Source organism: Delphinapterus leucas, chromosome 20 (genome assembly GCF_059928025.1).
Source record: "Delphinapterus leucas isolate spDelLeu-1000000601 "Yukka" chromosome 20, BTC_Dleu_Yukka2, whole genome shotgun sequence".
Taxonomy (NCBI): Eukaryota; Metazoa; Chordata; class Mammalia; order Artiodactyla; family Monodontidae; genus Delphinapterus; species Delphinapterus leucas.
Genome location: NC_143148.1, coordinates 9820545 through 9845611, shown reverse-complemented (window position 1 = coordinate 9845611; position 25067 = coordinate 9820545). Strand labels below are relative to the sequence as shown.

Genomic DNA, 25067 nt, shown 5'->3' with positions numbered 1-25067 from the left:
GCCTACATCCGGGAGGGGCGTGGACCTGCGCCCGGCAGGTCGAATGTTTTCCATGATCAAACGATTCTCATTGGCTTCCCCTCCTCCGCTGAGGCGGTGCCTACCTCTTTCGCGCTCCCTTTTGGGTTGTGCAACCCTCAGGGGAACCAACCCCCAAAGCTCCGGGGAGACAGGGAGGCGTGTCCTCAGAACGAAAGTCCCATTGGCTTTACTGTCCGCGGAAGTGTGGGATGGTGCAGCCGCTCTTGTTGCTCATTGGTCCCGTGATTCCACGGGGTGGGACTTGGCTGGGCCTAAACTCTATCCGCTGTCCCAGACCGGTTTTCAGGGCAAAGCTGCCATGCGTTCCGGGGGCCGCGGGCGGCCCCGGCTACGGCTCGGGGAACGCGGCCTTTTGGAGCCACCCTCACCGCCCAAGCGCCGCCTGCTACCTCGGGCGCAGCTGTTGCCTCTGCTGCTGCTGGCGCTGGCGGTGGCCTCGGTGTTATACACCAGTTGGAGCGGCTGGCACCGCCAGTCTGAGGAGCTGCCGCTAGGCCGGGAGCTGCGGGTGAGGCCGGGAGGGGACGCGGGCACTGCGGGGGCCCTTATTCCCCGCCTCCCCTTCTCCGAGGTTTCAGGTTGACGTGACTTTATCTTTATCGGATTGCCCTAGCCGCAGGTGCCGCCGTCTCCGTCTTTAGAGCACATGCCTCTTTCCAACGGAATGAGGCTTCGGGCTTGTTCTGTAATAGCGGTTACCCCGTAAGAGGAAGGGTCTGGAGGAGTAACACTGGGAGTTCTGGGTTCTAATCCTAAAGTCATTTATTTGGAAGAGTCCCTTACTCTCGCTGGGCCTCGATTTCCCCCATCAAGATGGGGGTGGGCTGGGCCGGATGGGCTTGGGGGTACTTTCCCGAGTCTAGGATTTATCCTAGAAACCTCCGATGCTGGAGGCTGCGATTAGGAAGAGGAACTGGGGCTTCTTAGGGACGACAGCTCCCAGGGTAGGGTTGGAATGAGTGTTGCTTTCACGCTCTGCTCTTCTCTTCCCCACCTCCCTCCCAAGGGCCCGTCGATCGGAAGTCTCCCCGAAGCCGGGGTGCGGCGGGTGGTGGGGCAACTGGACCCTCACCGTCTCTGGAACAATTATCTGCGCCCCCTGCTGGTTGTGCGGACCCCCGGCAGCCCCGGCAATCTCCAAGTCAGAAAGGTAAGGGGCCCCACCTCCAACCCCTGACCCCGCAGCCCACCAAGGAAATAGGTATTCTGCCCAAGTGGCAGAGCTAGGGCTCTGGCTGGGCGTAATCTGACTCTAGAGTCCTGTCCTGCTAACCACCAGACCATTGCCCTCTTTACTGCCCCCACCAAAATCTTACTAGAGGCTAAGCATCAGCAACAGCCGGATAAGGTGGGCACCAATCTGATCTTCATTGTGTAGATGGGGAAGCTGAGGCGCAGAATAGGTAGGCATTTTGCCCAAATCCCACAGCTAATGAATGATATACCTAGGGTTTCAACCCAAATGGGTTGGCTCCAGAGCCGGTGTGGTAACATCTCTACATTGCCTCTCAGAAAGTATGGAGAGTCATTTGAACACTGCCTGAGTTCAAATCCACATCAGCCACTTGGAGTGTGACCTTAAACTAGTTTCTTAACTTCTCTGTGCCTCAGTTGCCTCATCTGCAGGATGGAACCATTGACAGTCCCCACTCCACAGGGCTCCTAGAACAAGGGCTTGGCACAGAGTGACTGCTATGGAAGGGTGAGCTGTGATTAGTCTTGGCATCAAGAGACAGGGTCACTCCACGCCTGGCACTTAGTAGGTACTCAGCAGAAGTGTATCAAGGGAACGATTAAACTAAAGTGAGATTTGTGAGTCAACCTGACTGCTCGGCATGGTTCAGGTCACATGGCCGTTCTTCCGACCTTCTCCCCAGTCCCCACCCACTCTCCCACCTCTCTCTTGCCACTAGTTCCTGGAGGCCACACTGCGGACCCTGACAGCAGGCTGGCATGTAGAACTGGACCCCTTCACAGCCTCGACACCCCTGGGGCCACTGCACTTCAGCAACGTGGTGGCCACGCTGGACCCAAGGGCTGCCCGTCACCTCACCCTTGCCTGCCATTACGACTCGAAGCTCTTCCCATCTGGGTCAGCCCCCTTTGTGGGGGCCACGGATTCGGCTGTGCCTTGCGCCCTCCTACTGGAGCTGGCCCAGGCCCTGGACCTGGAGCTGGCTAGAGCCAAGGAGCAGGTGAGGAGCCGGGGTAGGGTGGGGGTGGGTGGGTGGGGACTGCCTCTGCCTTGGTCCATACCAACACCATCCCGTGCTTGGTCTTGTCTTCCTCCGCTCCACAACACAGCCACAGGGTCTTTCCATTTCCTGAACGTCAGATCCTGTCCCTTCTCTCCCACAGCTCTCACCTTGTTCCACAAGTAAGCCAGAGCCCTTCTCTTAGCCGAGGTGTGCCCTCTCACCTCTCTGGTCTCCCCTCCCACCTCTCACCCCTCACTCACTCCACTCTAGCCTCCCACCTCCTCTGTGTACCTCAAGCCACACAATTCACTCCCACCCCAGGCATTTGCACTTGCTCTTTGCTCTGCCTAGAATGTGATTTTCTCGGATATATTCCTGGCTGGCTGCCACCCTTCATTCAGATGTCCACTTTGATGTCGCCTCCTCAAAGAGACCTTCCCAGCCACCCTAAAATAGCTCCCTGTCACTCTCCCATGCCTCATGGTGCTTTATGTTGATTTGTTTATGTTTCCCCAACTAGAATAAGCTCCAGATAGCCAGGCCCTTGGCTGTGTTTATTTCCTGCTGTATCCTCTGGGCTGAGAATATTGCCTGGCATAAAGTAGGATGTCAATAAAAATGTATGGAGGGACTTCCCTGGTGGTCCAGTGGTTAGGACTCTGCGCTTCCAATGCAGGGGCATGGGTTCGATCCCTGGTCGGGGAACTCAGAGTCCACATGCTAAAACAACAACAACAAAAAGATAAAAACATCAACCCTGTGGGAAAAAAATTTTCTTTTAAATGTATGGAATGAATGAACGGAAACACAGATCTCCTCACGCTCCTCCCCTGCTCAGATCCCTTCCATGGCTCAAACCCCAGTGCCCCTGTAACAAAGCCTAAGCTCCCTGGACCTTGCTGACCCCTTGGGTCTCTACTCAAACCTTTTTGGCACCTTCTTTGGCCCCAGGTCTGATTCATGTTGCTTCCTCACCGGGGAACACTCTTCCCTCTGCTCCATTTTACCAGGCCAGCTCCTACTCAGCCTCAGTGCAAACATCCCTTTCCGACAGACCTGACATGTTCCCTAGGCCAGATCAGGACGCTGTTGTTCTTGGAAGCATTTGCCCGACTGCATTTCATCGTTTGTATAATTATTTATTTGTGGGTCTGTCTCTTTTGCTACATGAACTTGAGGAATAACAATTACAATCAGAGCTAATCCTTGTTTAGTTACTATGTGCCAGGCGCTGTCCTAGGACCTGGGTTCAAATCCTACCCTATGATGAGGACTGGTATTAACCCCATTTCTACATATGGAAGCCGGTGCTTTGAGAACTTAGTAACTTACCCACGACTGCTTGGCTACTGAGCAGCCCAGCCAGGATTTGAACGCAGGCAGTCTGGCTCCAAGTCTGTACTCTTGGCCACCGTGCTCTTCGAGCGAGGAGACTTAGTTTGCCCTCGTCAGCTGTGCAAGCAGGCAGGAAATGTGTGTGCACTGAGGCTGAGGGCTGGCACTGCGCTGGCCCTGACCACTGGCCCTCACAGGCAGCCCCAGTGACCTTGCAGCTGCTCTTCTTGGACGGTGAAGAGGCACTGAAGGAGTGGGGACCCAAGGACTCGCTTTACGGCTCCCGGCACCTGGCCCAGCTCATGGAGTCTGCACCCCACGGCCCCAGCTTCACCAGGATCCAGGCTATTGTAAGACCAGGCCCCACTGGGTTCCGGTGAGGTGGGAAGCGGGTGACACGAGGCTGGCAGCATCCCGCCTGGCCTCTCCAGTCCTGGCCTCTCTCCCTAGGATCTCTTTATGCTTCTTGATCTCCTGGGAGCCCCCAACCCGACCTTCTACAGTCACTTTCCTCGCACGGCCCGCTGGTTCCATCGGCTGAGGAGCATCGGTAAGGAGGCAGGCACCCACCTGGGATGCTGGAGGGAGGCCAGGCACCTGTCCTCTAAGGGGTCATCCAGCCTTCCCTCTACCTCCCTAGTCTCTCTCTAAAGCACTAGGACAGAAACACAAAAAGACCCCACAGCAGTCAAATGAAGTGATTACAAACGGGGGCTCTGGGGTCAGATAGCCCTGGGTTCAAATTCTGGCTCTCTTTCTTACCAGCTGTGTGAGCTTGGGCAAGTGGCTTCCTCTCTCTGAGCCTCAATTTCCTATCTGTAAAATGGGCATGATGGTAATAATAGGGGTATCTACCTCTTTAGACTCAGAGGGATTGAGACTGGGAACATCGTCGGCCTGCGGTAAGGGGTAACTAACATTCATCCTTGTTGGGACGATCAGAGCTTCGCCCCCAGACCCCCTGCCCTCCTCTGATTTGTGAGCAGGGGAACCTTTGACCGCTGAGGGGCTGACCCTTGCTCTCTAATCCCCACCGCCTCCAGAGAAGCGCCTGCACCGTCTGAACCTACTGCAGTCTCATCCTTGGGAAGTGATGTACTTTCAGCCCGGGGAGCCCCCTGGCTCTGTGGAAGACGACCACATCCCCTTCCTCCGCCGAGGTACTTGCTGTGGGGAGGAGTGGTGGGCAGGGGTCCCAGGGAGCCACAGATACGACCTGGCCCTGGCCCCTTCCCAGATTAGGGAAGGTGGCAAACTGCTTAACCTCTTTGTGCCTTGATTTCCTCATCTGTAAGGATGGGGATGATAACAGCCCCCATCTCAGAGTTGTTGAGGGGATTGAATGGAAAGACCTTGGACCAGTGCCTGGCACTAGCGAGTGTTCAAGAAATGTTAGCTATTACTGGTTGTGCCTCAGTGATTGCAGTTTCTTCTAGATCTTGCCTCTCAAGCCCTTGGCCACCCAGCATAATCACCTGAGCTTCGAAAAATGCCCAGTCACATTTCAGGCCTACTGAACCACAATCTGGGGCCTCTACATTATTTTTACAAAACTCCCAGGTGATTCTGATGCACAGCCAGGGTTGACGACATCTGGTAGAGGGGTTCAAAACATAGGTTTTAGAATTGGATAGGTCTGGGTTCTACGATCTGCAACTTACCATTGGTTGACCTAAGGCAAATTACTGAGCCTCTCTGTGGCCCCATTTCTTCTGGAAAAGGAAGAGATAGATACATACAAACACATACGTATGTATGTATTCTTTTTTTTCTTCATATGGCAGTTTTATTTTTAATTTTTTGAGGAACCTTCATACTGTTTTCCATAGTGGCTACACCAAATTTATGTTATGTATTCTTAATCACAGGGTTGGGAGGATTAGATGAGATTAGATATATAAAATGCCTTCTTACACGGTGCTTGGCATATACAGTAAGTGCTAAAAACTGCTTTTTAAATTTTTATTCTATAATTTACTCATTCAACAAATATGCATTTCTTACAATGCCTTTATTGATTCATTCACTGAATACTTCCCAAGGCAGGTGCTGAGCCAGCTGTCAGGGATACAGTGACGGGCCATAATCCACCTGGCTCCTGTCTAGCGGGGGGACAGATATTTACCAAATCTGGACAAACAAAGAGTGAAACACTCTGAGGACAGGAACCCAATGCAGTGCAAGGGTTAGGAGCACACACTCTGGAGACATGTGGCCTGGGTTCAAATTCTGACTGTGCTCTTTACTAGAGGTGAGACCTTAGGCAAGTCACTCTGCCTGCCTCTGTGTCTCAGTGTCCACATCTGTAGAACAGGGGTATTATAGTACACCTTACATGATTATTGTAAGGATAAAATTGTGTGTGTTTATGGCCTTAGACTCGGGCCTGGAATAGAACATAAATGTTAACTATCAGTAAAGAAGAGAAAAAGAGCCTAATAATGTACACCCGGCGAGGAAGGTCAAAGACCTCCTTCCCTTCTTCTGTCTTTCCATAATCCGTTAAGTTTTGAGTTTTTCTAATTTGCGTTATGAAAATAATATACTGGATGTATTTTTAAAACGGACATGTACCCTCACACACTGAAAATCATTGTTCAGAATTCTTCAAGTGCTACAACAGAGTGTCTTCTGCTGTGGGGGACAAGGCAAGGTTCCCCAGACGTGGGCCTGGGCTCCTGGGTCAGTTGGGGGCCACGCACAAGCCTGAGCCTCCTCTCTGTCCTGCAGGGGTCCCCGTGCTCCACCTCATCTCCACACCCTTCCCCTCTGTCTGGCACACGTCCGATGACTCTGAGGCCAACCTGCACCCACCCACGGTACACAACCTGAGCCGCATCCTGGCCGTGTTCCTGGCTGAATACCTGGGGCTATAGCCTGCCTGGCGGACTCTGAGGGAGAAGCACCCAGCAGCAGATGTGATGAGGGCACCTGGAGCCGAGGAGCTCGGGCCAGGCCTGCTTGCGGTGTGCTGGCTTGTCCTTTTTTAACACCTTTGGCTCTGCTTGTGCTCTGACTGGAAGACCCTCTTTCTTTATCTCAAGCTGCCACTCTTCAAAGACATGGAAGAGACAGACCACTGTGGTGTGAGAGCCAAAGGAATAAGAGCTTGGCCGCTGCCCTGAGGGAAACACTTGGGCTGCAGGTCTGCAGGGGCCAAATGCCATTCTCCACTTCAGTCAGCAAATGGCATCTGGACCAGCAATACCCCTGACCAAATGAATTCTCTGTGGCTTATGTTTTTGTGGCAGTTCCTTCTCCAGAATGGCAGCCTTGCTACCACATCAGTCCAAACCCAACTCCCACATGGATGTGCCATGGGGAGCCCGCAGAAGATGTGCTCGTAAGCAGGGAACAGAGGAGATGGAAGCCAGCACTTGGGAACTCCAGATTCTGCCAGATCCAATGGCCAATAAACCAGTGTTTCTGCAAAATATATCCTGTAGAACTAGCATACATAGGTGTTGCACGAAAAGGGGGACCAAAGTGGGGTGAGACAACATTAAATGAGTTTCTTCATTTGCACAATGTGAATTTTCAAGAAAGAGAATGCAATGTTTCCCCAAAGTATTTCCCCACGGAACCCCTTTGTTGGGAAGCACCTCACAGAGCCGTGGTACCTCAGAAGATACTTTGGGAAACGCTGGGTTTTGGCAGTTTGAGTGTACTTACGGTAGAAATGGGCCAGCTAGTTACACCAAACCATCCTTTCCCTTCTGGCTGTGGGCACAGGAGCGGGAGATGGTGTGTGTAACTGCAAACTCCCAGCCCTAATTTTCAGACCCAACTGGGGTGCTTATTTAAAAATGCGGGGAATTCCCTGGCGGTCCAGTGGTTAGGCCTCGGCACTCTCACTGCTGGGGCCCGGGTTCAACCCCTGGTCAGGGAACTAAGATCCTGCAAGCTGCGCAGTGAGGCAAATAAATAGATAGATAAATAAATAAAATGCAGACTCCCAGGTCCCACCTACTGAATCAGAACTTCAGAGAGGGGCTGGGACTCTGTAACAAGCACCTGAGGAAGTCTCATGATCAGCAAAACTTTGGGACATGCTGTCCTTAAGGATTCAAGTTTGGTTCATTCACAGCTCCCTAGCAAACCTAAAGGGCACCCAGACAGGAAGTCCCATGTTGGGCTCTGTACCTGCTGATTTCGTGACTTTGATGGATACCTGGTAGGCCACAGGGATGCCAGGCCAGGATGCAGGGTTAGAGAGTGAAGGTGAACAGCAGCCTCGCGAGCCAACTCAAGGCTGGCGAAGACTCGAGAGAACTCACGGGCTGAAGGACAACTGCGGTTCTCATTTTGCAAATGAGGTGGCCAGGGCTGAGAATTACAAACCAGTTATTAACAGAGCCCAGATTCTCACCCACAGCTGTGCTCCTATCCCCATGTCCTACCTCCCTTCCAAAAATCACCTGTGCTGGACCAACAGATTGTTGGTCAAGAGTAGCTCCTCCTGAGGCTTTTAACTGGCTGCAAGTCTGAGTGAGGTTTGGGCGGTGGGGACTAACAGCCTCTTAGAGGTGGAATTGGCAGAAGTTGAGTTCAGAAAGGAAATTGACAGATATCAACAGCCAGGGTGGCAGGAGGGTCTCAAATCACAAAGTTAGTTCCTGTTTGTTCATTTCTTGTGTGGCAGGCATGGTGCCAAGCGCTCAAAAGTGCAGCACGTCCCCTTAGCCTCACAGCCATCCCAGAAGCAGCTGAAACCATCACCTCTGTTAGGGGAAGCAGTGTGTTCAGTGACGTCCTTGGCCCCTTGCCTCCCTGCAGGTCATCGTGCTGAGTGTACTACACGCCAGGTTCTGGGCAAGGCGCCTGGGCACGTTTTCCACTTGAATCCAGGGTAAGCTCCCATCTGTCCCCCAAACTTAGGCTCCCCCAGCTTCACACTATGAAGAGGCCATGAGGTGTCTTTGGTGAGCACAACTGTTGAACATTCTAGATGCAACAGCTCACATGTCAGTCTTTTGAGGAACTGTCAGTATTCTCATTTTTCAGATTAAGAAACTGAGCTTCAGAGAAATCAATTGCTGAAGATCACAGCTGGACACTTTCACTGCATGTGTCTAGGTATTCATTTCTTTTTATTTATCCTGCCTATGACTCACTGGGCATACCGGTCTTTTTACACCAGTCTGGAATTTGCAATCATCGTGTCCTTAAATATTATCATTGCACCATTCTCTCTTCTGATTCTAGAACGCCAGTTAAATGCGTTAGACTTCCTCACTCTATCCTCCATAACCTTGCTTCCTATTTTCTTTCTTTTTTTGGTCTCTGTGCTACTTCAGACCTAGCTTTAGTTCAATAAATCTTTTTAAAGATTTATTTATTTGATTTATTTTATTTTTGGCTGCGTTGGGTCTTCGTTACTGCGTGCGGGCTTTCTCTAGTTGCAGCAAGCGAGGGCTACTGTTCGTTGCGGTGCGCGGGCTGCTCATTGCAGTGGCTTCTCTCGTCGCAGAGCACGGGCTCTAGGCGCGCAGGCTTCAGTAGTTGTGGCACGCGGGCTCTAGAGCGCAGGCTCAGTAGCTGGCACAGGCTTAGTTGCTCCATGGCATGTGGGATCTTCCCAGATCAGGGCTTGAACCCATGTCCCCTGCGTTGGCAGGCAAAGGATTCTTAACCACCGCACCACCAGGAAAGTCCCTCCCTCAGCACCTAAAACATCTTCTCTGCAGTGTTCTGGGTCAGCCTTACCTGAGCTTGTAGTTCGGTGGGATCCCACCTCCTATTAGATTCACCTTGGACAGGCTTTGACCTTGACTTCTGCCTGCTTGTCCCAGTAAGGCTACAAATAGGAAATCCAAGTTTGTTCACATCAGCAAATACCCTCAGAGCAAAAGTGGCTTCAGGGCCCCATGGGCCTTTCCCTTAAATTTTTGGCTTAGTATATCCTTAACTGTATTTTATTGAATATTTGATGCTTTTCAGATTTTTTTTACTTCTGGTTTTCAGCAGGAGAGTCCAAATAATCTGGCCTTCCTGCTATAGGAAACCAAAAATCCCACAAAACCAAGCCAAGATTCAAACCCAGGTTTCTTTGATTCTAAAATCTAAGTATTAAATAACTGCTATGATATAGCCTAGTCTCTGGAAATTTTGATTCCTTGATAAGAATGTCAGAGACTGTTAGCCACCGCTCAATATCCATTTTTCCTTCTTCTTTTAGTAAATAATTATCTGAATATTTTAAAGCTTTAATTACAGGGTTCTTTAGCAAGAGTTTTTTGTTGGGCATAATGCATCCAACTAAAGGATTGCATTTCCCAGTCTCCTCTGCAGCCCTTCCACGTGGCTAAAGTTCTGACCAGTAAGATGCGCACAGAAGTACACTGTGGTACTTCTGGGAGGCAAGGGACTTCCTTTCCTGCAAAATGGTGATGGGTGGAGTTCCAGCAGCCATCTTGGACCATGAGGATGAGGGCCGCAGCCAAAGAATAATGGAATAGTGGGCTAGAAGGAGCCTGGGTTCCAGATGAATTCAGGTCCACCATACCTGCCAAACGCTGGGTTTCTAAAGAAATAAAAACTACCTTGTTTGAGCGTCTACTATTTTGAGGTTTCCGAATCCAAAAGGACACAGATGAAGAGTCAAAAATAATCTCAGGCTAAGGGACTCGGCTAAGCATTCTTCTCTCAACTTTTTCCATTTCACCATGCACTGGCCCATGACTCCCTTCTCTCCCAGACCCCTTCCCTGAACAACACACAAACCAGTCTGGGCCCAGCCTTATAAATACTGATTTTATAGAAAGGACCAGTTCAAAATCGGTCAGATGCCACACATTAGAAGCTTTCCAGAACCACAAGGATGAAAAACCAAAACCAAGACAAAACAACAAAAAAACAACAAAAACACATCTCAAACAGAACAAACAAAAATACCCCAGATCAAACTGCCTGAAGGTCAAGGTCTTGGTTGACCAAAGGCTTCTAAAGAAACACATGTGGATGGGGGGTGGAGAGACCCCAACACCTGAACAAGTACCCAGAGTAGAAGGAAAAACAACCCAGAAATTCAAAGCCACAGTCCCTGCCCACCGGCCCCCGACGCTGTCCAGAGCGAGGCAAAGGGCTTCACAGCTTTTTTGCAGGGGGGAGGGGGGAGAGTCATGGCAATAGCTTAAATATTGGGAGGAGGAGAATTTTTACACTTCAACTTTTTTCTCCTCTTCCCCTTTAGGGGAAGTAGAGAGACTGGTAGCTTGAGGTTAAGGAGAAAACTGATTTTTATTGTTTTAATGGGGAAATGGCAGGTGGCCATGAAAACTGCCAAATGTGATCTTTGATCTAATGGCCCCAGTTCCTAAAGAGGAGGTGAGCCCTGGTGTAGTAGGTTAGGAAGGGTACCAACCCTGGGTGCTGCAGCCTCCTGGGGAAAAAAAAACAGCTCCAGAGGGAAAGAACCGAGGGGAGGGAACGGAAGGGGGCCAGAATGGGGGAACCCTTAAGTAGTACCAAAATTAGCTGCCGTCTGCTCCCTGCTTGTAGGTCCCTGGGGTATGAAGAGTGGCAGGGAGGGCGCTGGGGCTGAATGTAGAAGAAATTGAGATGCTGATAAAAAAACACCCTGCTTGAGGGTCTGAAGAGTAGAAAACCAGTAGGGGTCAATCAGAGTGCTTTCTTGGGTCATCCCCCTGAACACCATCGCAGTTCTGGAGGGGGATCAATGCTGCCTGGGCTGAGGGTATGGGCTGGTGACCCAGTCCTGACCCTCGGCTCCCAGGCGGAGGGGGTGGGGGTGGGCATGGTGGGCTCTTCCCCCCCCCTCCCCCGGCTTCACCTCCCCTCCTCCCGGCCAGCCCGGCCGCCCCCACCGCCTGGCCCATTGCAGGGCAACACCCAGTTGTTATCGTGCAGACCCAGGCGGCAGCCGGGCGTCTCGCGATCGGCTCGGCGGCAGCACATCCAGTAGGAACGTCCATAAGGCAGGTCGTGGTGGTAGGGCTTGGGGTGCCAGCGGCAGAGCGACACATCGCCCTTCTCGTATCTCTTGCGGCACTGCTTGCAAGGGTCATCGCGGTAGAGCGGGTCGCGGCTCCAGCGCGAGTCTGTGGCCCGCACGCCAAAAGCCTCAATGATGCCCTTGAAGTGGTGGCAGGTGCACTTGAGGGCCGCCAGGGCGCGCGTGGGCAGGAAGCTGAAGATCTTGACCAGCACGTGCTCAGGCAGCAGCAGCATGTACTGTCGCGGCTCCAGCAACCGCTGGATCTTGAAGCGGATTTCCAGGAAGTCGTGCGACACGTGCCGGTACAGGCGGCACAGGGAGGTGTCCACCGTCCCCTCAGCATCGTCCGGGCCGGGTGCAGTGGCGGGCGAGTCAGTTGGCGGTGGCTCGGGGGGCCCATCAGGTCCCCGGGGCTGGAGGAAGAAGAGCTGGCCAGGCGGGGGTGGCTCCTCGGGGCTGACGGTCAGGCACACCGTCTCCTCCTTCACGTTTTTGGTGCCATCCTTGCCGAAGAAGATGCACTCATCCACCACCCCCGTCACCACCACATCCACATGGAAGCCTGATGCGCCACAGTCCCGGGCAGGGGGTGGAGGGGGGGCCGGGGGAGTGTCCTCGGGCCTGGCAGGGGCTGGGGTCTCACCCTCGCTGGCTTCATCCGCCCTAGCCAGCAGAAACTCCACATTGCTGGGGAGGGCATCCCGAGAGGGGCTGATGAGCTGGTACAGGTCGCAGGTGATCTTGTCCTTGGCCCGGGCCCCAGGACCCGGGCTGCCAGGGTAGGCGCAACCCGGCCGGCCCCCGCTCCCGTTGGGCAAGCTGCCATCCGGTGCACGGGGCTCTCGGCCATTGGAGATCCGGAAGGCGATGCGCACCTCCCCAGGGCCTGGCCCGGGCCGCTCCTCCTTGCGGAGGCCTTTGGCTGGAGGGTTGTCCCGCTGAGCCTCGAAGTGGGCCACGGCCTCCGCCACACGGCTGCAGTCCCCGCCACCAGACCGCCGTTCGGACCCCAGCCCCTTGGCAGGCCCACCCTGTTCGGCCGACACATAGACCACAGGCGCTGGGGTGCTCGGGCGCGGGTAGCTCTGCAGGGCCAGGGCGGCCCGCTGTTCCACCAGGGCCACCATCTCGGCCACAGAGAGCAGGTCCACATCCTCACTGGCTGAGGCTGGGACCCCCTCAGCAGCAGGGGGCCCGTCTTGTCCCCCTGGGTCCGGAGGAGCCTTCGTAGGCTCAAGACAGCGCCTCCTCCGCTTGGCCTTGGAGCTGTCACTGCCCCAGTGCCCCTTGACCTTCATGGAGCTGGCCCGGCTGCCTCCACCGCACTGGTGGGCCACAAAGAAGGCCACCTTCTCCTTTGTATTCCCGGGCTTGATAACGTACCACGTGTCCAGCAGGACTCGACCCTCGTCGCCGGCAGCGGCTGCTGAAAGGAGCGGGGCAGGCTGGGAGGCAGGAGCCTCCGTGGCCAAGGCTGGGGGTGTGTTTTCTGAGTGGGCAGGGCCATGGTCTGGCTCCGCCCCCCCACCTGGCTCAGGACAGGCTGACGGCTTGAGGGCTGCGGAAGGCGGGCGCGGCTGGTTCTGGGAGTAGGTGCCAAAGGGCCGGGGGCACCACAGCTGGAAGGGAAGGAGGCCCCCTCGGTCCATTCTGGGGAATGGTGGCAGACAGGCGGGGGTTCACCACATCTCAGGACCTGAATGGCGGTGGGGGGCTCCACAGGCCACCTGGAGACAGGGAAGAGGAGGCTGGGGAGCTGGGGAACGGCCTGCCCTCCCAGTACCCCACTGACCTCAACATCTCCTGACCTGAGGGGACAGACCAAACTAGACCACTGAGATCCTGTTCCCGCCCCCCTGGCACAGGTGAGCAAATGGAAGGCTGCAGACGGGATAGGACCTGCTCCTGTAAAACTCAGAGTGTGACCGGAGCTGGTAGTTTGCTCCAACCCTCCGCTGCCTCACAGCCTGACTGGTTTCACTCACGATCCAGAGGTCTCCTGCTGCCATAACTTTATAAACAGAAATGAAAGTACCAACTGACAGCTCCTCCTTTTTCTATTTGCTCACCTAGTAACAAGTTCCTGAAAACACAAGGATTCCCAGCCCTGCCCACAGCTACTGCGGCTTGAGCCCAGAGGAAGCAACAAGGTAGGCTGGGCAGGGGAAGAAAATCAGAGGTCGGAGACAGAGAGGTCCTTAAGAATTCAGCTCCTCACTTTGCTCGGGTCGTGAGGCTCTTGAAGGATCCCTTAAAGCTGTGTATCCTCACCCAGAAAAATGCACACACTTGCACCAAGACTGTGCAGGTAATTCCCTTAAGCACAAACGCAGACCCTTGGGATGAGAAGGCCCTTCTAGTCTAGTTTCCTCAAGTTGCTCACAACTTGCTGAGTTTGAGGCTCAGAGTGGGGAAGGCTTACATAGTGTTAACACCAGGCCCTCAAACTTGTTTTCCAGACTTTTCAATTTAGGGCTTGCAATAGTGACCGTTTTATTTTGCAATGACTTTGTGTGCTTGACCTAATCTGGAAGCAATTTTGCTAATGACTCTGACACGACCACGTTCCACTGCAGGACCAACAGTCTCAATCCCTCAGTCTCAATCCTTCCCTGGCCCATTTCCCTCCAGACGTCTTGAAACCAAAATACCCTTCAGGGCTTCCCTGGTGGCCCAGTGGTTAAGAATCCGCCTGCCAATGCAGGGGACACGGGTTCGATCCCTGGTCTGGGAAGATCCTACATGCCGTGGAGCAACTAAGCCCGTGCGCCACAACTACTGAGCCTGCGTGCCACAACTACTGACCCCGCGCGCCTAGAGCCTGTGCTCTGCAACAAGACAAGCCACCACAACGAGAAGCCCGCGCACTGCAATGAAGAGTAGCCCCCGCTCGCCGCAACTAGAGAAAGCCCACGTACAGCAATGAAGACCCAATGCAGCCAAAAATAAAAAATAAAAAAACAAAACAAACAAAAACAAAAACAACAAAATACCCTTCAAACATCAAAACTTCCACATGCTTACAGACTGGTAAAAGTAGTTTGCTGACTCCTGGTCAGACTATTTTGAGCCACAGGCCAAATGTGGCCCACTGCCTGCCTCTGCAAATAAAAGTTTTATTGAAACATGTTCATTTGTTTATGATTGCTTTCATGCTATCATGGCAGAGTTAAGTAGTGGCAACAGAGAACATATGGCCTGCAAAGCCTAAAATACTCATTATCTGGCCCTTTATGGAAAAAGTTTGCTGACCTCTGCAGTATATATGGTCCCTCTAAATTCAGGCAATACCACAGACACCACTAAATCACCATTTACTTCATAACCCTGTAGACACCATTCAAGATCTAGACAGCCTCCAAACATCCACAGACCCCAGAAACAGAAAGTCCTAATCCTAAAAATCCTTGCCCCCCATAATCCCCAATCCCACCTATCCCAATACTTACAGCCCCTGCCGAAATGCCAGTTTCTTGCTTAAAACAACAACAACAAAAATGCCACACAGCCCCTAAAACCTACAGAAGGCTAAGTTTACCAACCACCAACACATCTAAAGTGTCCAGGAATAGAAGCTACCACATCAAAGGCCATTCATTCTCTATAGATGCAAATGAATCCTGACGTAACATATCCAGACCCTCTCAAATCCTGCTTTAAACTTCCAAACCTAAAAATATCCCCTCCAGCACAGAAAGCCTCAATCTCAACGAATCCCTCACAGATTCCCATGCCTAACCAAGAACTCGAACACACACAGCAATTTCCCAACCTCACAGATGACCTAAAAGACCAGTTTCCTGAAATCTTATACTCACCTCAAACTCTTTCTAAACCTCCACATGTATTCCCTAATTCCACAGAAGCCCCCCAACCGCAAAACAACTCACTAAAGCATAAAATCTCCGTAACACATATAACTAATCCCAAACCAGATATTTCTCAGAAGCCAAAAGAACCTCCAAAATACTCCCAAAGAAACCTTACAAAATGTTAATAAGCAGACATGAGCATATGTCACGCTCGCTGGCAGTTTTACTGGGTACTGTTCTAACAGCTCCTGCTAATCCTCCCCCGTCCCTAGGAAGCAGGTAGTGTTATCAGTCCCTGTTTCCAGATGAGGCACAGAAAGGTTAAATCCCGTGTCCGGAGACAATCAGGTAGGAAGTCGGGAGAGCCCAAAGCCCACGCATTCTGGGTCCAGAATTGGTACTCTTGGACTCTTTTCTTTTCTTCTCAGTCTCTCCGTGGCCCCCCAAATCCTATACCCACCAAACACCCCAATCCACACGGGAGATCCCCTACAACACAACCGAACCTTCCACACTACAACAGAACGGAAACCAGAATCCCAAGGTGCCCCCTAAACTCAAGGGAACCCCAAAGTATCCCCACACGCACGCAAGAATATCCCCAAGCCCCCAAATATAGCCTCCCCGGAATCCGCCAACCCCTGGGGCTACCCTCGAAACCGAGACCCGCCCCCAAAGCGCCCCCACCGGCGAGCCCCGCCCCCTACGGCGGGAGAAATTGGCTGCACACACGCGTGCGCACGAGTGGGAAGAGGGCCCGCCCCCTCGCTCCTTCCCTCCGGCTGTCGCGCGGGCGGGCACCCGACTAGTTTCCCTCCGCCTCTTTGTTGACAGACGCGCGCGTGAGGCCCCCAGCCAATGAGCGGCGGCCGTTCGGGGCCATGCCCATATAAGGAAGGCCTTGGCGAAGGGGCCCAACTTCGAAGAGGGAGGAGTAGGCGAGAGGTGACGAAGGGGGGTGTGGAAACAGCCGAGTGCAAGAGAGCGTGGAACAACTCCCAACTTCCTGCTAAACGGCGGGACAAGGCCAGGACCGAGGCCACGGCATTCGAGGAGAGGTTTATTACGACGTTTCCTCTAAACAGGAGCCTTGATTGACAGTTGAGATTTAAAGGCCCAAGCAGTTTAGGGATTGAGACTCCAGGGCGGAAGGAAGGGGGTCTAAAAGTGCCTAGCTTTGGTAGGGAGCCCTGGGGGGCTAGATTTCCTGCGGGGGAAACTGGGCAGCGGGATCACCTAACCCTGAAAAACAAATGGGCAGAACCCTGCGATGGCTCCCGCGGCACTGAGTCTAAGCCTCTGGGCCTGGCATTCAAGGCTCAGGCCTTGTGGCCAAAAGGACCTCTCCGCCCAGCCCTTCCAACCAGGCGCCGCAAATCTGACTCTGAGTTGGTACAATAAAAGACTATGAAATACCTCAATAATGTTTTTTTAATATTGATTACCTGTTAAAATGATACTATTTAGGATATAATTGAGTTAGAATACTTAAAATTAACTTCATCTCCTTCTTTTGACTTTTTAAATGTGGCTACTCGAAGATTTTAAATTGCACGTAAGGCTCACTTTATATTTCTCTTGAACAGCACTGGCCTAGATCCCTTCAGTGCCAGGCGGACTCAAGAGACACTCAGAGGTGGCCCCACTGCAGGCATCTGTCCATCCCCACCACCCTGCCTGCTACCAACCATCCCACACATCAGAGCCAGAAGGGTCTTCTAAAAGTATAAACCTGACCTTGTCCCTACCCTTCTCAGAACCTACCATAACTCCCCAGTGCCCTTGGGAAAAAGCCCAGATACCCCACTGGTCCAGCCTCGTCCTTCCCCACTCTTCCACACCCCCAGTGGACCCAGGTAAGCACCTGATCTGGCATACGGAGTAGTTAGGATACTGGGGCCCTGTCTGATCCTCGATAGGAGCTGTTATCGCCATTGTATAGATGAAGAAATTGAGGCAGGACAGGTTGCCTTACTAGCCCAAGGTCACACATAACTGGTGTGACTTCGAGTAGGGGTATGAACCCAGGGAATCTGATTCTAGATTGCTGCGCTCTATTGTTTAATTATATATTCTCTGGGGTCTCAGCTCAGCCATCCCCTGCTCCAGGAAGCTAACCTCCCAGGCTGGGTCAGGCTCCACCTCTGGGCTCCCACACTGGCCTCCTTGCTATCTATTTCTCAGAGTCACCAAGCTCTTTCCTTCCATGGTCTTCGCATCTGCTGTTTCCTCTGACTGGAATGCTTTGCCCCCAGATCTCCACATGGTTCAATCCCTTCTATCATTTGGGTCTTTGCTCACATGTAACTTTAATGGGCCTGTATCTTTAACAGAGAGGCCTTCCCCGAGCTCCCTTCCTGGAAACCTCCCAACTGCCCAGAGGGGGACCTCTGGGTTCCCAAGTCCCAGCCCTGCCCACTCTTGAGTCATCACTGTCTAGAGATGGATCTGTCTCCTCCACTGGAGAGTGAACCCCCGGGAGGAGAGGAGGGAGGAAGGGTCAGAGGTATCATGCTCATCATGGTGACCCCAGCAACACTGCCCAGCATGGGACTGAATGGATCAAAGCTCCTTTTCCAGAGGCTCCATGTCGTAAACCCCATGAAGCCTGACAGTGTAAATTCTGTTTCACACCCAAGTATTCTATCTGTGTCCGAGGTCACTGGGGCAGAATTTTCTAACTTCCACACACTGAGCCCAGCACAAAGCCCTACGCTAAGACAGCTTTTAGAGAATGCTCCGTGAAGCTCCATTTATTGTAAAACATCAGAAGCCAGAAAGACTGAAAATAAAAAGATGGGAAAAGACGGACCAGGCAAGTATGAACCAAGAGTCAAGGAGAGGAGTGACATTGCTGTTTAAAAAAACAGTAACAACTGACAAAAGCAAAAGGTATTATCAGGGACAAAGATGGTGACAAAACAAACTGACCCATTATACACAAAAGTTCTCAACATACGTGCTCCTAATACTATGGCCTCAAAATATACAAAGCAAAAAACAACAGAATGACACACAGTTTGGCAAATCCACAAATGTAATGGGACACCTTAATATATCTCTCCATAAGACATTGGTTGAAAAGATAAAATCAGTAAGGACCTGAACCCCACAACCAGCACCCTTGCTGGAATGCCCCCGACAATTAGAGAATCCAGTTTTATATCCCTCATCTGACATTCAGAGGTCCTCCCGTGTGCTGGCCCTGGGTTGGATGCTGGGGATACAGAGATGACACTGAGTTCACCAGAAAGAGCTCATGGGAAAGGGGGCAGACATCCAAATAAACAATCATGGCCAACATGAATATATTACAGAGCAAATGATCACAACAGCAGTTAACACTGGAGCACTCACCGTGAGCCAGGCTTTGCTGTGAGTACTTTACAAATATTAACTCATTTAATTCTCACATCATCTTACTATTTTTCATCTCGTTTCAGGGGTTAGGAAGTGGAGGCACAGAAGGGCTAAGTAACTGCTGTCGGACGCAGCTCTGTGGCTGAGCTCTGACTCCAAGAGTCTGGCTGACTCCAGAGTGCAAGCAGCTCATTCACTGAGTATACGGAGCACTTTTCCTGGATCATCTTGTTCCTGGATCATCTTGTTCAGTCCACAAGGCCTTTGCACTCTCTGTTCCCTATGCCTAGAATACTCTTCCCCAGGTATTCACAGGGCTCACCCCCTCCTCAGATCACCTTCATGGGACCTTCCTTTTTTTTTTTTTTTTAACCTTATTTTATTGAAGTATAGTTGATTTACAATGTTGTGTTAATTTCTACTGTACAGCAAAGTGATCCAGTTATACATATATACATATTCTTTTTTCATATTCTTTTCCATTATGGTTGATCACAGGATATTGAATAGAGTTCCCTGTGCTCTACAGTAGGACCTTATTGTTCACAAGACCCTCCTTGACTGAAAACTGCAGCCCCTGCCACAGACAGACATATACACTCTCCTTCCCTGATTTACTTTTCTCCTTAGCATGTGTTACTATCTAATACACTATAAACTTTATAAAGTTTATTGTCCGCTCCCCTCACTAAAATGAAAGCTCCCCCAAGGCTGATACTTTTGCCTAGTTTTTTTTCACTGCTGTGTCGCCAGCGTTTAGAACAGCGCCAAGCGGTTGGCTACTATTAGTGTGGTCCCCAGAGCGGCAGCCTCTGGGAGTGTGTTAGAAATGCAGTCTTGGGCTCTGCCCTACACCCACTGAATCAGAATGTGCACTTCAACAAGCTCTCTGGGGGATTGCAAGCACAATTAAGTGTGAGAAGCAACGCCCAAGCACATCACAGGTGTGCAGTGCACATTTGTTTGAACAAACCCCTAACACTGCCATACTGTCTGCCTTCTGCACAGTTGCTACTGGGGACCTGTTGTGAAAAACTAGCTGGTCCAGCCGAGTCCACCGGTGGAAATCCTGCTCCCAGGACCAAGGTAGGATGCCACCTCCTCCAGGAGCTGTGCTGGTGCCATCCTAGGCTACACAGGATCTCTTCCTCCTCAGGCCTCCTCTGGCAGCACCTGTCACCTGCCCTTGCTGAATGACAATGACCTGGGTGAGGGCCTCTCTCCCCTTCATCCTCTGGATTTCTGGAAGGCTGGGACCTCTTCTCAAAGGTACAGCTGCTCCAGCCTCCGCACGTGGCTCCCTGGCCTGGTTTAGCATTTCCGGCTCCATCCTTTCCATGGTAGCCAGAGAGAGCTTTCCAAACACAAATCAGACCACAGCACTCCCCTGTTTAACATTCTTCCATGAGAGGTGCAAGTTGGCAAAACAAAATGAACAAACAAACAAAACATGCCCAGGAACCGTTTCTCAGAAAGCTACTGGAGGATTTGCTTCACCACAGGAAGGAATAAACCAAGAAAAAGGAAGCTATCAGATCAAAGAAATAAGATCTAGCCCAAAAAAAGGCAAAAGGAAGGAATCCCCAGATGAAGGTAAAGGGAGCTCCAAGGAGGACAGCTGTGCAGCATGTGGAGGGAGAACCTGCTTCTGGCAATGCACAGAGAAAGGAGAAAGGCTGACAGTTAACAAGCTGAGCCTGCGACTTGAGAAGCTGGAAACAGTAGCAACCACAGAATAAGCCAAAGAAGGAAGGAAAGGATAAAAAGCAGATGCCTGACTCCCCCACGCTGAGTCAGGGGATACCCCCTCCCCCCACCTTGGGGTACCTCCATCCCATGGTCCAGGAGGTCAGGGTCGTGCCAGCACAGGACTGGGCACAGAGTGGTGCCCAGGGAACGCAATTGCCCACTGCCAAACAGGCATCGGTGGCAGGACCCCGGGGCTCTGCTCCTGGCCCTGCTCTTTCTATCCTCCACTGTCTCTACCCTGTCACCCCCACTACTACTTTGTCCACAACCCTGATCCATCCATGTCCCGTTATTGGCTTTTTGGACTCAGGGTCTGCTGGTCTCTCTCCCCCTCTCAAGTTTCCCTTTCTGACTAACAGCTGATGGTAGGAATCACCCGAATCCTCAGGATCTAGAGATCCAGGGTGCAGACAGAATCCAGACAGGGCCTCCGAGCACCCCAGCTTTCCCACTTCTAGGGGTGTGACCGTAGGCCGGGTTTTTATGCTTCTGTGCCTTGGTTTCCCCCACTGAAAAATACAGATAATCACAGTACCCACCCATGGGTTGGCTGCTGATTCACTGAGACCAACCCAGTAGAGCGCTCACTGCCAGCGAGGCACCAAGGAGAGGTTCAATACAAAGGCACCAGGATTATTAAGAAAAGGTGAGACAGAGAATTCCCTGGCAGTCCAGTGGTTAGGACTCCCCGCTTCCACTGCATGGGACACAGGTTCAATCCCTGGTCGGGGAACTAAGATCCCGCAAGCTGCACAGTGCAGCCAAAAAAAAAAAAAAAAAGTGAGACTGCTGAAGGGTTATCACTGATGTAGCCAAAGACATCTCTCTTTATTTCACACTCTGAAATGAAACCGATCCTTGTCCCCCACAATAATCAAAATATGGCCATGCCTTTCTTACTGTTGGGTATTGGGTCCCACCTAGTAATTACACAGAATTTACAGAGCAGCTACTGGGTGCCAGACACTGTTCCAGGCATCGGGGACATGCAGGGCACAGGAGACAGAATTCCTTGTCCTTATGGATTGGAGAGGGCACAAGGAATAGATAGTAATTTTCAAGGTGCTACAGGGAAACAAATATACCAAGTGAGAGGGATGAGGAGTGTAAAGCGGGGGTTATGATCTTAACTGAGGCGTCAGGAGCAGGTGACAAGCCAAGTCTTTGAGAAAACCTGTGCTTTTAGGAATAACGCAGCTTTACCAGAGCCGCTAGATATATACCATTCTCAATGATAAAAAAAAAATCATTTTGTATGAGTAAGCTTCAGATAAGCACAGGCTGAAAACACACTTAAGATCTGAAGAAAAGGCAAAATAACTTGGAAAGGAGAAACATTTTCTAAGAGAAACAAATAAAGGGGGAAAAAGGTGTCACATCACCCCAGGGCACCCAGATGTGACAAACTGGTACAGGGAAGAGTAAGAGGTTGGCAACTTTTCCCCAAACTAACAGGAGACCTGGAGACAAAAATGTACCTGGTACAGGCCCTGGCACATAGTAGGTGCTCTATCAACATGGTGGACTACTCAAGGGATGAACCCCCATTTTCCAGAAGAGGAAACTGAGGTCCAGAGGGGTTAAGTGACTTGTCCAAAGTCACATAGCTGGTGGGTGATGGAGCCAGGATTCAAATCTGGGTGTTCTGGTTCCGGAGCACATGTTCAATAAATTTTTCTTGAAGGAATAAAATTAATCAAAATACTTCACACTTATTAAGAGCTTAATATGCACTAGGCGTTTTATACATGTGACCTCATCAACTGCTTACAAGAGCCTCACAGCTGGAATGTGGCCCCATTTTACATATGAGAAAACTGAGGCCCAGAGGGGGAAAGCAACTTGGCCAAGGACACACAGCAGCAGAGGTGCGGGACAGGAACGTGGTCCTATCTGACGCTGATGCTATTAACCATAAGCTTTCCTATCAGGGTCAGAAAATTTATGGGATAAACTCCGGAAGCCTCAAGACAAATGAACCAAACTGTTTCAAAATGACTGACAAAGTTGCCAAACTGCCCAGTGAGGTCCTAATGACCAAAAAGTTGGGAGAAAAAAGCACACAGTTGTTAGAAATATTTCATATTCACAGAAATACCTGGAGTTGGGCCAGGCTGGGCATTGGCAAGTGAAATATCTATATTTGGCTGGGGCTAGGAATGGGAATGGGGACAGACTGACTTTCTGAGCACCCCCTCGAGGAGTCACCCTTGGGCTTGGGTGCCCAGGGGTAGAGGGTGGGTAACTACAAGAGTCAGGATATGGGAGGAACCTGGGAGAGAAAGGAAAGGCAGCCTGGCTGATGTCTCCCTCACTGGTCCTTCTCTACTGCCCTCTCTCAGGTCTGTGTTTCCCATTCCCATTCCAAAAAAACGACAACTCAGGTGTATAAAGCACTTACTCCAAGCACTTCACGTGCTTACCTGCCCAAACCCTCTAACCTTCCTAGGGGTTCTGATCCCATTTTATAATTGAGGAGAGGCCAAAAGACTTGCCCAAGGTCACACAGCAAGTAAATGGCAGAACTAAAATTCAAACTGAGGACTGCTTCAGTTCTCAAGTCTCTGCCCTACTCATGACACCGTACGTCAGTACAAGGAGAGGGGACTAAATTACAGTGGGGAGAGCACAGATTCTGAGCCAGGATGTCTAGGTTGGAATCCTGAGTCTATCGTTTAATGCTGGATGACCTTGGGAAAGTTGCTGAACCTCTCTGTGCCTCTGCTTCCTTTCTGTAGAATGGAGAAAACAACAGAACCTACAACTTAGGGGTGTTGTCAGAATTAAAGGACTTAACACATACAAGTAGCTAAGAACACGGCCAGGCACTTCCTAAACAATAAGTGTTAGCTGGAATCGACTGTGGCTAAGCCCCCCCCCTCCCGCCCCCGCATGTTTCTGAGCTGGGGTGTGCCCAGCTCGGTGCCAGGGTTTGAGATAACGCCCCTGGGGCTGGACTAAAAAGGAGAGAATCCATTAGCACCTGTGACCCAGTCACATTCCTGGGGTGGGGAACTTCCCACCAACAGCTCTTAGACTAAGGACTTACCCGGAGCCGGAGCCGGGATGACGATCTTAGGAAGCCTCCTCTCTTCTCAGTGGCATGTTGTTCCCACAATAGATAAGGGCACTGAGTTTCAGAGAGGGGACACTTGCCCAGGTCACAAAGGAGTAGCAGAAGAAAAGATCTGAATGCTGGAATGTCCATACACATAATCCGCTACACTTTTCTAATTCCATTGGAGAAACGAGAGTGCAAAAGGTCGTCTTTATGGCCCCTGCTGGCCATATTATCCTACAGTTCTGTGACTGTCCAGTTTATCGGGAGTCTCTGGCTGGACCAAGCAAACTATCGCTACAGGCAGGCCCCTCATCTCATGCTCCGCACTCCACCCACAGTTCTGTATCCTAACCTACACACCACTCTATCACTGATTTCTCTCTTCCACCATCTCAGCTTGCCATCCTGTCCCCAATCCGATCCAGAAGCTCCAACCCACAGCATCCACAGCTGGCCTTTCCCTCGGAGCCTCCAGACCCCCTCATTCATCTAGCACTGACTCCCATGCCTTTCCACATCCCCTACGCTAAACCCCTCGAAATTGCCCCCTTCAGGGCCTCTGCCAGGACGCCCAGCCCCTTCTCCAACTCGGGACTCATTTCCCCAGCTCTGAGCTCCCTCACAATCAACCCCAAAGCTCGACTCTCTCCCCACCTTCAAGACCCATCCCCAGCCCCCATTCTTCTACTATTCCCTCCGGCTCCCATTTCTCCCAATCCCCTCCCCCAAGCGATCTCCCCTCACCCAGTCCCTTCTTTAGCCCCTGCCTCTTCCCTCTAGCCACAGGGTCCCGAACCCCCGCCCGGGTTCTCGAGCGCCCCCGGCCCCCTCTCGGGGTTCTCACCATCTCCCCGCGCTGCAGCTCCCTCGGCTACGCGGGTTTCCCCCACTCGCTCCTCTCCAGCCTCCCCTTCCGGGTTCCCGCCCCGAAGCCCGCTGGGAATTGGAGTCCGGGCGGCCACGGACTACAACTCCCAGAAGGCAGCACGGTCAAGCTTGGAGGTGGGGAAGGAAGCAAACTGGGCGGGCTGAGGAAAAGAACGACTCTAACTCCCAGGCGGTAGAGAGGGGGCCTGACAGCGCAGGCGCACAGAGCGCCCCCGCCAGGCGCACTGGGAGTTGGAGTGCAACCTCCTCCATTTTGGCCCGGGGCCCTTGGAAAAGGGGTTGAGAAAACTGCAAAGGGGCAGCTTTTGTGAGGGGTGGAGAGGTGGGAAGAGCAAGTTTACCGATTCACTTAAACTGATTAACATAATAATTAACAGTGCCTTGTACTTTCTCAAACACTTTCCCATCCATTTTTCCCCCTGGTTTTCTTACCACCACCTCCTAATTTACACATAAGGAAATTAGCCTTAAGCTTTAGGAGGGAGGATAGCTCCATGCACTAGAAATTTGTACATATCATAGTTAAAAGATTCACGAAGACAGGCACCTTTTTGTATCTTGTTCAAGCACACAGAAGAGTGTAAATAAATGTTGAGTAAATATCTATTGTATGTTAAATTATATGCCAGACACTATGCACAGGACCCAAGAATTATCCCAAATTT

At 51.6% G+C, this 25067-nt stretch overlaps 2 protein-coding genes across 5 annotated transcripts; one reads left to right on the top strand and one right to left on the bottom strand.

The window, feature by feature from the left end:
• Positions 1 to 288: 288 nt before the first annotated feature.
• Positions 289 to 8909, top strand: QPCTL (glutaminyl-peptide cyclotransferase like). 2 transcript variants are annotated; one of them, XM_089902684.1, is made up of 8 exons: positions 289 to 550; positions 1049 to 1192; positions 1956 to 2237; positions 3773 to 3925; positions 4026 to 4125; positions 4619 to 4735; positions 8352 to 8424; positions 8580 to 8909. In XM_089902684.1, the coding sequence occupies exons 1-8, from the start codon at positions 341 to 343 to the stop codon at positions 8590 to 8592; spliced, it is 1092 nt and encodes a 363-aa protein (XP_089758810.1). In that variant the 5' UTR covers positions 289 to 340; the 3' UTR covers positions 8593 to 8909. The 2 variants fall into 2 exon arrangements, with proteins under 2 accessions (XP_089758810.1, XP_022441047.1); XM_022585339.3 differs by lacking the exons at positions 8352 to 8424; positions 8580 to 8909 and adding an exon at positions 6306 to 7009 and having other exon boundaries at positions 294 to 550.
• Positions 1360 to 24448, bottom strand: FBXO46 (F-box protein 46). Of its 3 annotated transcripts, none has more exons than XM_089902682.1 (3): positions 24359 to 24448; positions 23503 to 23683; positions 1360 to 13259 (listed from the first exon to the last, which is right to left on the bottom strand). In XM_089902682.1, the coding sequence occupies exon 3, from the start codon at positions 13179 to 13181 to the stop codon at positions 11364 to 11366; it is 1818 nt and encodes a 605-aa protein (XP_089758808.1). In that variant the 5' UTR covers positions 13182 to 13259; positions 23503 to 23683; positions 24359 to 24448; the 3' UTR covers positions 1360 to 11363. The 3 variants fall into 3 exon arrangements, with proteins under 3 accessions (XP_089758808.1, XP_089758809.1, XP_022441043.1); XM_089902683.1 differs by having other exon boundaries at positions 23503 to 23604; positions 24359 to 24438; XM_022585335.3 differs by lacking the exon at positions 23503 to 23683 and having other exon boundaries at positions 24359 to 24446.
• Between the last annotated feature and the right edge of the window lie 619 nt (positions 24449 to 25067).

Bases quoted from the DNA above. Each gene is read 5' to 3' on its own strand.
- QPCTL (XM_022585339.3), top strand. From the start codon at position 341: ATGCGTTCCGGGGGCCGCGGGCGGCCCCGGCTACGGCTCGGGGAACGC. The intron at 3,926-4,025 runs GTAAGACCAGGC...CTCTCTCCCTAG, and splicing joins TCACCAGGATCCAGGCTATT to GATCTCTTTATGCTTCTTGA. The intron at 4,736-6,305 runs GTACTTGCTGTG...TCTGTCCTGCAG, and splicing joins CATCCCCTTCCTCCGCCGAG to GGGTCCCCGTGCTCCACCTC.
- FBXO46 (XM_089902682.1), bottom strand. From the start codon at position 13,181: ATGGACCGAGGGGGCCTCCTTCCCTTCCAGCTGTGGTGCCCCCGGCCC.